The sequence below is a fragment of the Aethalodelphis obliquidens genome, unplaced genomic scaffold, assembly GCF_003676395.1.
Source record: "Aethalodelphis obliquidens isolate GAN/ISIS:26980383/991018 unplaced genomic scaffold, ASM367639v1 scaffold39, whole genome shotgun sequence".
Lineage (NCBI taxonomy): Eukaryota > Metazoa > Chordata > Mammalia > Artiodactyla > Delphinidae > Aethalodelphis > Aethalodelphis obliquidens.
Genome location: NW_020837983.1, coordinates 8474538 through 8485883, shown reverse-complemented (window position 1 = coordinate 8485883; position 11346 = coordinate 8474538). Strand labels below are relative to the sequence as shown.

The 11346-nt window shown below is 39.8% G+C and overlaps 1 protein-coding gene across 2 annotated transcripts in view; it reads left to right on the top strand.

Annotated features, from left to right (window-relative positions):
* Nucleotides 1-11112, top strand: part of NIPAL2 (NIPA like domain containing 2) — a 74368-nt gene extending 63256 nt beyond the window's left edge. Inside the window, exons 7-11 of one of the 2 annotated variants that reach the window (XM_027131489.1) lie at nt 1028-1163; nt 3107-3195; nt 7078-7141; nt 8260-8354; nt 9675-11112. In XM_027131489.1, coding sequence (XP_026987290.1) covers nt 1028-1163; nt 3107-3195; nt 7078-7141; nt 8260-8354; nt 9675-9787 — 497 coding nt within the window. In that variant the 3' untranslated portion in view covers nt 9788-11112. The remainder of the gene's footprint in view (nt 1-1027; nt 1164-3106; nt 3196-7077; nt 7142-8259; nt 8355-9674) is intronic. The other variant, XM_027131490.1, reaches the window with a different exon arrangement.
* Nucleotides 11113-11346: the final 234 nt, after the last annotated feature.

Genomic DNA, 11346 nt, shown 5'->3' with positions numbered 1-11346 from the left:
TTTTGAAAAGGAGATATATATATATATATATATCTCCTTTTCAAAAGCTAAAAGGAATAAAGCTCAGATATATTATGACCAAGTAGATCAAAGATAGTATTTCTTCTTCACACTGCCTTTGACTTACAGATATTTGATTTCATGTAAAAATTATTTTTTAACTTTCTGTGGGTTTCAGCTAAATTATGGAATTATATGCAACAGTAGTTTCAAGAGACCTAAGACAGAAAGAAAACACTCTCTTCATCCTACAGAAACACTGTGTTTCCAGAAAATTCTTCCTTGCTTTCATTCTAACATAACCTTATCAAATCACTTTTCCCTCATTGCTGTTTGAAACATATGAGAAACTTGTTCTCATAGTGATAAGTTCCTCTTTTAGCATAGAAAATAAACAGACATTGCTTATGTAAATCTTAGATTCAGGGTTGACTCTGAGAAATGAACACTCAGCTCTGTCCTGCTTACTATTAACGTCCTTGTCAAAAAATATTTTTAATGAAAACGTCTAGGCGTTTACTAACAAAAGGACTCGTATGTAGACTTAGTACAACTCTTAGTAAACTCATGGAGTGAGTTGCTTTTCACTTTCCAGTCTTCTCATCTATTCGGCTTTAAATTTTTTCAGTATAGTTTAATAGTTATTTTCCCATTAATGTCACATGGGCAATCTGCCTTTTCTTATCTCCTCCCTTCATTGTTTTCTTCCTTTCCCGTCTACCAGTAATTATAACCTCCACAGCATCCTTTCAACAGTGAGGGCTGGAAAATAAGCATCTTGCTCCAAAGATAAGCACTCAGTCACACAGCAGATCTTTAGCTGATTTAAGCAAATGGAAAGGCCACAGCTTGAGCAACAGGACTACTGCTTGGCTGGCATCACAACCTACCCTACACCTCTCAGGGCAGTCTTCATTCTTAAAGCATAATAGGGGTATTTACTACTCTACCATGTAAAGTTAAGATACTTATTTGTAATTCTATCTCAGATATGTATTTTATTTGTGTTTTGTGTTTTCTTTTTCAGCCTCATTGACTGTTATTTCAGTAAAAGCCGTCTCAGCCATGATCGCTTTTTCTGTGACGGATAAAATGCAACTAACTTATCCCATCTTCTATATCATGTTTATCATCATGATAGCATCTTGTGTTTTCCAAGTCAAGTAAGTTAGCTCTTACATACTCACTGCCCTTTCAACATTCCCGTGCTTCTCTGAGCATTCATCTTTATTGGCCTCAGATGATAATTAAAATTAGATGCAACCGATTTCTAAGGGTGAGGGGTCTATGCTTATCCTCAGCCAATATCCCTGGCTTTATCCTTCACATCCAATAATAAGTTTTTACGAAGCATTGCCTTCATGTTTTGTGAGTTCTAAAGTGTGGCCATAATCCAGCTAAGTGCACTTTGATACTTTCCTGATGCTCTTCTGCTTGTAATTAATATCCATCGCACACAGGTTGTCATTAGCAATAAATCAAAGGGGCAGGTCCACATCCAGGATTTCATTCTAAATATAGGAAATACATGAACCCTTCACCTTCATTTCTTAGCTCATACTCATTAATTGCCCAGAGATGGACAAAACCAGACGTTTGGCCGGGAGGGAAATCCTTTCCCCAAAACTTTGCATCTTCAGCCAGAATTTTCCTTGCACCCACGGGATTGCAGAATGATTGTTTTCCATTTCTCTTGGGGCCTCACAGCGGTGATATGGAACATTTTTAATTTCTGCTCTTCTCTCCCCCCACCTCCATCTGCTCCAATCTCTTCCCCTCCATTTCACATCATGATTTTGCCTTTGCTGCTAGGTTCTCCTGAGTCCACCAGAAAGTTTTCTGTTTACCCCAAAATGCTATGCAGGAGCGCCAGCCCAGTGCCAGCCAGGAAGTCAAAGCCCAAATTTTGGAGGAGAATGGTTCCTTCCTTAGGTGCTAGAAGTCAAGTCTAATTGTTACGGGTTGAATATGGACCCTGTTACAAGGAGTGTGTTACCGGAGAAATCCAATGTTCTGTCACTGTTTCATTTGTCATAAACAAACTGTTTCTTTTGTTTGTTTATAAGACCAAGTGTGTATCTAACACTTGAATCATGAAACTGCTTTGTTTCATCTCTCTTCTGAATTAATCGGTACAGTTACAATAGCTTTCAGAATTTACTGACTAGCATCATTATCTTTAAACTCTGCTTCACGAATTTAAAAGCCAGATACAACTGAAGGTAAACTACATTCCTATCACCGTTGTTTCAGTCCCTGCACCTCTCACCCTAGAACTGTGTGACCACACTGGAACTGTAGAACCATGGTTCTCAGCCCTGGCTTCCCATTACAATTCATTACCTGAGGAGGTTTGTTTGTACATATATGTATACATGCACATATATACTTACATGCCTGCGTACATGCATGTGTGTGTACATGCATGTACACACACACATAGAGGAACACTTGGGCTCTACTCACAAATTTTTTTTTTTTCAATTGCTCTAGAATAGGACCTAAACACTAGTGCTTTTCAAAGTGCCCAGGTGATGTCAATGCAATGCACTGCTTCAGAAAAGGTCTAGTCCCTGACAGGGCTGCACGGTGCAGTTGTGGGAACCTGAACCATGTTGGCGGCCAAAGTGGGAAGCTGAGCTCCCACATGTGCTCTGCAGCTGGAGGGCTGAGCATTGTTTTTGAAACATTAAACATTCCTTTACTTCTCCATCTTCTTTCTTGGCACGTGGCATGTCAAGGGATAGCTATACCATTCCCCGATATGATATTTAACAGGTTCTAAAGTCTATCCTAATGAATCAGCCCCAGTGTGATACTGGTCCAGCAGCTTGAATCGCTTCCAACTCAAACTTCTGTGGCCTCCAAATATGATTAATTGCTTTTCATTGTTACTGTTGTTGGTTTAAACAGACCGTAAAACCTGACATCTGATCCCATACATCAGATGCATATAAGCTATGACTGCTGATTGGAAATGCCCTTTTACTGCACTTCCTTTCCCTTTGTAGTTATAGCTAAAGAACATGCATTTCTCGATGTTATTGTTAACTTATTGTTGAGCGTCTCTTAAAGACAGAGCTTCAGTAAGTGCCTTCTGCTCTAGGCTCCTGAATCAAGCCACAAAACTCTACAATACAGCGACGGTGGTGCCCATTAACCATACTTTCTTTACCATCAGTGCCATTATTGCAGGTGAGTTTTGGCTTTCTATGCTTAAGGGATTCTATCCCCATAACAAGCATAAATGAAGTCTCCCTCAGAGTAATGGGAAAATCAAGGAATATTTTGGTTATAAGGAATGTATAGCCCACATCCTCCTAGCTACCGCCCAGTGTCTGAACTTCCTCCATAACATCCTCTAGGAGAGGTTCTTCTACTTTGTGTGAATGTTCCCCAGTGCTCTCTGTGCCCCGAGACAGTTCAGTCCTGGTTTGAATCACTCTAATAATCTGGAGAGCTCTAATTATTAGATAGTATTCCCCTGTATTGGAACTGAAATAAGCCTCCCTGTGAATTCCAGACGCTCATCTTAGTTCTGCTTTCTGGAGTCTTCTCCTTGCCAGCCCTTCTGATAATCAAAGCGCAGGTCCTCCTGTGTCCTGTCTCTGGACCAAACATCCCCAGTTCGATGAACTCTTCCCTCCCTGGTGCTCACCACTTGCATCAGAGAGAGGGATCCAAACGAGAATCCAGTGTTCCAGGGAAGGCCAGACAGATGAGAACAGAAACTACTACTTTTACTGTTCTGGCCTCTATTTTTCTACTATTGTAGTTCTTTTCTTTCTATGGACAATTTTTTAAATATGTCAGACAGAGTAGTGTTAAAAAAGTATAAATTTGAAACTTGGTCCAAACAAAAATACAGTCGATTCAGGTATATCATTTGTAAGTTTGGTACTGGTATACCTTAGTTCATTGGCTTATTAGATGTATTTACTACCTTGTCATACTGGGACTTCATTTCCCAATGCAAAGTTTATGTATTTGGGAGGTAATTAGGTATCATCTGTTGCCTAATGGACACATCTTTTTTATTTCATGGCAAACAGGGTGACTGCCAGGGGGCAATTTTTAAATGTAATTAATGCATTTTCTGTTTCCCAAAATTGAAACATACTTTTAAAGAGAAAGATTATATCCGAAAACATCTAATTTTTTTTTAGCATTTTATGCTTGTTGACAAAAGAAAGTAACAAAAGATTGTACACTTGTGTGCCCTAGAAATATTGAAAAAGGAAAAGAGCAAGGCCAAAAACATTTATAGGCGTGACGTACAGCATAATAATTAAGATGACTGTGCTAAAGATGTGTAAGACATGTAGTTCCCCTGAAAAGAAGGTTTTATAGGAGGCCCAACAGGGCTGGATCTGAATACTTAGCAAAGCAAGTAACTGATGAGTCGGGGAAGCTGGAACTTTCTGGGAGTGATAATAGTTCACCTGATGTTACTGAAGTGTGGAATGGAGGTGAAGCTTCTTGACTTACTTCTCCTCTTTGCCCCCATCAAAAAGTACAGCTTAAAACGAAAATTAGATACCATATATTGCCTGCTAAATTAGTGAAGCTTTTGTTTTGCTCTTTTTATCTCAATAATCAATGCTGACGAGGCTGAAGTGTTGCGGGCACTCTCGTGGAGTCGGGTACCATGGTACCTCCCTCCCAGAACTGAGTTTCAGAGTTTTTATCAAGAGCCTTAAAAATGTTTCCACTCTTTGATCCTACAGCTCAAAAACAAAAAACAAATAACCCAATTAAAAAATGGGCAAAGGACTTGATTAAGACATTTCTTCAAAGAAGATGTACTTGTGCTTGGCCAACAAGCACATGAAAAGATGTTCAACATCACGAATCATTAGGGAAATGCAAACCAAAACCACTTCACACCCATTAGGATGACTACTAGCAAATAAATAAATAAAATAACAAATGTTGGCAAGTATATGAAGAAATTGGAACCCTTGTGCACTGTTAGTGGGAATGTAAAATGGTGTAGCCACTATGGCAGTTCCTCAAAAAATTAAGCATAGAATTACCATATGATCCAGCAATTCTACTTCTGGGTATATGTCCGAAAGAGTTGAAAGCAGGGACTCAAACAGATATTTGTACACCTAGGTTCATAGCAGCATTATTCACAGTAGCCAAATGACAGAAGCAACATAAATTGACAGATGAATGGGTAAAGAATATGTGATGTATACATACAATGGAATGTTATTCAACCATCAAAAAGGAAAGAATTTTTGATACATGCTACAACATGGATGAACCTTGAGGACATTATGCTAAGTGAAACAAGCCAGTCACAAAAGGACAAACACTGTATGATTCCACTTATATGAGGTATCCAGAGTAGTCAAACTTACAGAAATGGAAAGTAGAGTGGTGATTGCCAGGGGCTGGGGGGAGGCAGAAATGGAGAAGTTGTTTAATGGGTATAGAGTTTCAGTTTCACAAGATAAGAAGTTCTGAAGATTGGCTGCACAACAATATGAATATAGTTGGCCCTCTATATCAACAGTTCTGCATCTGTGGATATAACCAACAGTGGATAGAAAATATCCCCTCCCCCCCCAAAATTCCACAAAATTCCAAAAAGCAAAAATTTAATATGCCGCATGATAGCAACTATTCGCATAGCATTTACGCTGTATTAGGTATTATAAGTAATCTAGAGATGATTTAAAGTATTTGTGGAGGATGTGTGTAGGTTATATGCAAATATTATGCCATTTTATATAAGGGACTTGAGCATCCTCAGATTTTGGTATCCGCGGAGGGGTCCTGCAACCAAATCCTGTGGGTACCGAGTGACGACTGTATACTTAACACAACTGCACTGGAAACTTTAAAATGTTTAGGATGGTAAATGTTATGTTATGTGTATTTTACTACACTTTTTTTAGTTTTTGCTCTGTTTTAACAGAAATTCCTCTTAAAGCGACAGCCACAAAAAATCCTAAAATACTGGGAAAAAAATATGTAGAGAAGTTTATTGACACTTTACAAAAGCAAAACGTTTGAAACAATTAAAAATGTCCTTCAAGAAATGAATATTATGGGGCACCAGCTCAGAATAACAAGAAAACATTAAAATGATCACAAGGAAATGTGTAATAACATGGAAAAGTGCTTCAGAAGTGTTGATTCATTCAACAAATATTCATCAGAATGGGACATGGCTTATTCCTGTAGGAAGTTTATCCTCTAGGTGAGGAGGTAGACTTCAGACTGAGAAAGCCCCTGTCTTGTTCCCTGTGGTATCTGCAGCACCTAAGCAGTGGCTGGCACTTAGGACTCTCAATAAATACTTGTCCACAGGGTAACAAGGCCAACACCACACACACACAAAATTTGATTCCAAGTAATATATAATTTAAAGATAACTTATTTAGTAAAAAGTCTACGAAGGCTTTGGGACCATAGGCCAAGAGGAAATCATTGAGACTAACAAGGAGAGAAGAAAAGCTCATCAGAGTAAAGGACACATCCACATTTCCCTTCACCCAGAAGGAAAGACCAGATGAAGGAGATGGGAGAGGGGTTGGCAGTGAGAAATGGAGCTGGGGTAGCACATCTGCAACCTCCAGTGCCTGAATGAGCATGTGCCAGACCCAGAAACCGCAGGGTGTTGCCAAGACTGACAGCATGGGGAGCAGCTGGCCTGAAGTGCGAGCGCTGTGTCAAAGGCCCAGAGTCCACCCAGATGCGCAGGTCAGGCTTGCTGACCCCAGGCTTAAAACTGTAGGTGGAAAATATCACTCGAGTTTTGTTTTCTTGCACATGCCAGTGGGACAAATCTTGGACTGGATAAGAAATTTCTGTTGGCAAAAGTTACGTTAATGGTGCTGACTTTTTAATAATGATACTTACATTATATAAAGTCTACAAATCTGTGTTCTTTTGGAATCACTGAAAATGTTAGCATGGCATGCAAATACTTTTAAACTACAGGATGTGCATTTTAAGGGTAACTATACTTAGAAAAAATAATATATTAATTTGAAAAACAGTATGTAGCTATTGTAAACATTCTTACCCTGAAATTAATGTTATCTTCTATTTCTACGGTAGGTATCATATTTTATAAGGAATTCCTTGGTGCAACTCTTCTCACTATATTTATATATCTTTTTGGGTGAGTAAATGTCTCAGAAGTAAGGTATGTGAAATCCTATTACTTTTATGTGAGATTTTTGGCATTGTACCTGAGGCATAGAAAATTGGAAAATTATATAAGAAACATCAGTTCCCCGAGTTCCTAAAAGAAACATATTTTTCAACTTAACACCCTACCCAGGGCTCAGGGTCTTTGTGATTTAAGTATCTCTCTGAGGGTTCTGAAACATTGGGGATTTTCTGTGCCAGTACAAAGTCAAGGTAAATCCACTGGCCCTTGTAGCTACTCCACAGTTTTGTACTCTATCAGACCTACCCCACCCTTGGGAACCCCTAGGTTAGATCTCAATCAGGGAACCACAGATGCCTCTAGGATCACCTAGAACAAAAGGCCGAGACTGGGGCAGATCCCTACCTTTGGACCTAATAACATCAGATTGATGCCATCCCTCTCCTGTGTCTGGGTGCCCAGCTTTAACCCTGCCTAGAGATTCGGAGGACAGTCACTGCTGGCATTGTGGCAAACAGAGAGCAGAACGTTGACAGAATAGCGCCAATGTATCAATTCTTCCATTGGTTCCAGCTGGCACCCTATGAATGCTTAGCTGCTTCTTGATGTGGTATCCTGCATGACCATTGTTATGCAAACTTGAGCCCAGACTCTTTTCAGTGTAGAAAATCATCTATCTTGAGAATTCAATCTCATAAGATTTTTGGGCGAGGCTAAACTTCTGGGATCTGGAAACCATGACTATTCTTATGGCCAAGGACAACAAAATATCTTAGAAAATTAAAGAATAAATTATTTTTTGCTCGTGTTGCATGCCAGTAATGAGTCTGGGCCTGCATGGATAGAAAATGAGACCTAGTGTCTACCCAAAGGGTTTAGAGCCTAAATTAGCCTCCAGATGGTAAAAACCTGAAGCAGAGACTTATTGGAAGCTGCCCAGGTCTTGGTTCTGGGGACAAATATTATTGGCTGCAGCAATTAAGACAAGTTCTAGGCAGCCTACCATGAGAAACAGAAAGAATAAAACCAGTGGAATGTATGTCATCATGTCGAATATGGAATTCAGTTATTTAACACTGTGAGTTCTTTCAGTGATCTTGTGTTCTTTATTACCATTATTCTTACAGGTGTTTTCTGTCATTCCTTGGTGTGGTTTTGGTCACAAGAAATCGAGGAAAGGAACGTCTGCCACAGTCTTACATTGATATTGGACATGTCCCTGGTAAAACTGTATATTCCTTAATTTAGAATAGAAAATTTTATCCTTATAAATTAATCATTGCTGGTATGATTTGGGGTGTAAAATTAATCTAAAACATAATTCTTACCCTCAAAAACATGTACATTTAATGATGGAACCAGAGGTGATAGTTTAACTGTAAATGTTAATAATCATTTATTTGAATATTGGCTTTGCACAGAACACTGGGGTTAGAAAAGAACTGATCCTGTTTTCTTGATTTGGGTGATGTTGCAAATTTCCTTTTTAGGTTTCTTTAAATTGGAAAAGGGTAGGGAAGGGAGTAGGAGTGGCAAGAACAGACCCTTGTTGCTTGGAGAGCCTTTGAGGGAACATCTAGGGCCAGAAAGTCAGGTGCTCAGACGGAGGTGGCCTGTGCACTGTAGGGCCAAGAGAGACGTTCTTCTCGATCGCCTGAACGTGAGCTTCTTCCCCTCTTCCTTACCTCATCCATCCAGAGTGGATGCATCGCTGTCCCAGCTCTCCACTCTCACCGAGAATAACTAGCTTCTGTCACATAGACAACACGAGCCGTAACCAGAACAAAGGAAACGGGCTGCCGTGTCCCCACCTCCTCCCCTGCCTACCACCCCCAACAGTCTCCAGTTTTGCTAGGGATCTGGGGTGACCAATAGGTTTCTAGACAAACAGCAGTGATGTTCTCACAGCTTCCTCCACCATTCTGCTAGGACCAAGCCTTTGAAGCAAACACCATTAAAGCCTCATCCCTATGACTGAGCAAATATGGCCCTATGAGTTCTGTGTTCTCTTTTGCATTCGAGCCATCGTATCAGCATTCGTGGCAAGGGTGTGTGTTAGAGATGCCTTGTATGGTTAGGGGCTCTTTGGTAGGGAGTAAAGTTCACTTCTTTTTAACTCTATTTTTCATTTCACACAGCCCCATACAGTAACAGCTTTAGAAGCCGCTATGAAAGACTGTTTTTCTCTGTTGTTATATGCATTAGACTAAACATGAGCAAGGAGACAGAACACTGGGGAGAGAGGGTTGGAGATGAGTGCATGCTTCATGTTAATCTCCTGACTGATCCAACCTGATTTCCGTGCTCAGCATGGTAGACCCTGGGTGGGAGACGGCTCGGTCATGTGGACAGCAATGAGGACACATCAAGGGGCGTGGAGTTCCGTGGGCCTTTCTCCCTTGACGTTTATCTCTTCTACTTAGAGGGTGACCACCTAGTATTTTTTCAAGGGAATAAAATGTGGCCTAGATAGAGGAGAAATTATTAAGACTTATTCTTCTGAAAGAGCTCAAAAGGTTCTTTGTGATTCTTATCTCCACAGGGAAACAAACATTGGACAAAATACAGCCAGATTCAAACGGCTTATCCTATGGAACTTTGCCTGATGGAAGTGACTCCACAAAGAGCCCGAGTGGAGAGAAGAAAGAGGTCTGAAGTGCCGAGAGGGATGACTGCTGGCCTGTTATTCGATACCACCTTTTAAAAAATTGCACATGTTCAATTTGTGTCAGCAGCTATTTTATGCTGACATGTGCTCCCATTTGTTTCAGAGTCCTTTACCCCACCTCCATGTCTATGGACTATCAGGGCCTTCCTAAGCTTTGACAGTCTAATGTGTGCATGGAATGTGATTTGAAGTGTTCCCCACACCCTGGACCTCTCCCTAGTGATCATCGAACTGGCTAGATCTTAATTAGAGCCTGGCTGCCCAAACAGGAATGTCACACAAAAATGTGCGTTCACGAGTTGGCTGCAGAACACATCGGTTGCTTTTCCCATACAGCTTGCAAGTTCAGTTGCTTTGTTTTAAAGGGACACTTTAGCCCCACCACCTCGCTCCTAAACCAAAGGTTTGAGAGCATTCATTTTTCCTAAGACATCTTTTATGAACCTCCCCAAAAACATTTCACCTTCCTATTCCCAGATTGAGTGGTGAATCATCTTTTCTGAAAACTAGCCCTATCACAAATATCCTTTGAAAATTAAGGGTGTCTTTAAATTAGAATTTATACCCCATTCTATGATGGGGTATGCCAAAATCAAAAGACCTTGACTGGTGGACTTTTTTAAGCTTAAGAAAAGAAAACTTTAAGAATTAGTACCAATTTTTTAAATAAAAATGTAATAGAATGGTGACGTTTTCTTCAGCTGTACGATCCTATTATACTTGAATTGAAACTGAAGACAAACTTCATATACTATGCCTTTATTTGTTGAGATCTTATAATTTATCAAGTGGGTTTTTATGTTTTAACTTTTAACACGTCTCAAAGATCATATTTAAGTTCTTAGTGATATTTTCACTAACACTGTTTCTTCCTCAAGGCATTACTTCAAGCTTTAGAATAAAATTCTTCTAGGTAAAAGAACAGTTACGATTAGAGAACTGGATTTCAGCCTTTTCAAATCTGTAGACATAGAACACAGCCAAGGGGTCCAACCTAAGTCAAGGGAGGAAACCCAGGTGCTGCCATGCCCTGAATGGCTCTTCCGCTGCCATAGTGACATAGCTACTAAGATACATTTGCAGGTAGAGTCCATAATCATATCTGTTATTATTTATGATCTCCTAATATTTAAATGAGAAGAAAAGAGCTAGCTTTCATTATCACCAACACCAAATAATAGGCCCCATCCTTAATGACATTTCAAAACCTTCAGATCACTTCTGACAGGCCAGTCCAATATTATTCCAGCTAATTGTCTTGCATTTGTTTGGTTGTTTAACTCAGAACTATTGAAACTATAGTCTTAACTGCTTTGGGTCTTTTATCTTTGTTCTTTGTCATGACCTGCATTCCTGACCAGACCAACCAAACTGGCCCACAAAGGTGAGATTCAAATCCATCACCAATGTATGAATAATAACCTAGAGCCCATGTCTGGCTTTTGAACTCCTGGTAACAATTCCTGCCATTGTGGAAAGTATCCCATTAATTCAAATAACGTAGTCATATAATTTATGGCATGTTTTACTGAACTTGGTCCAACAT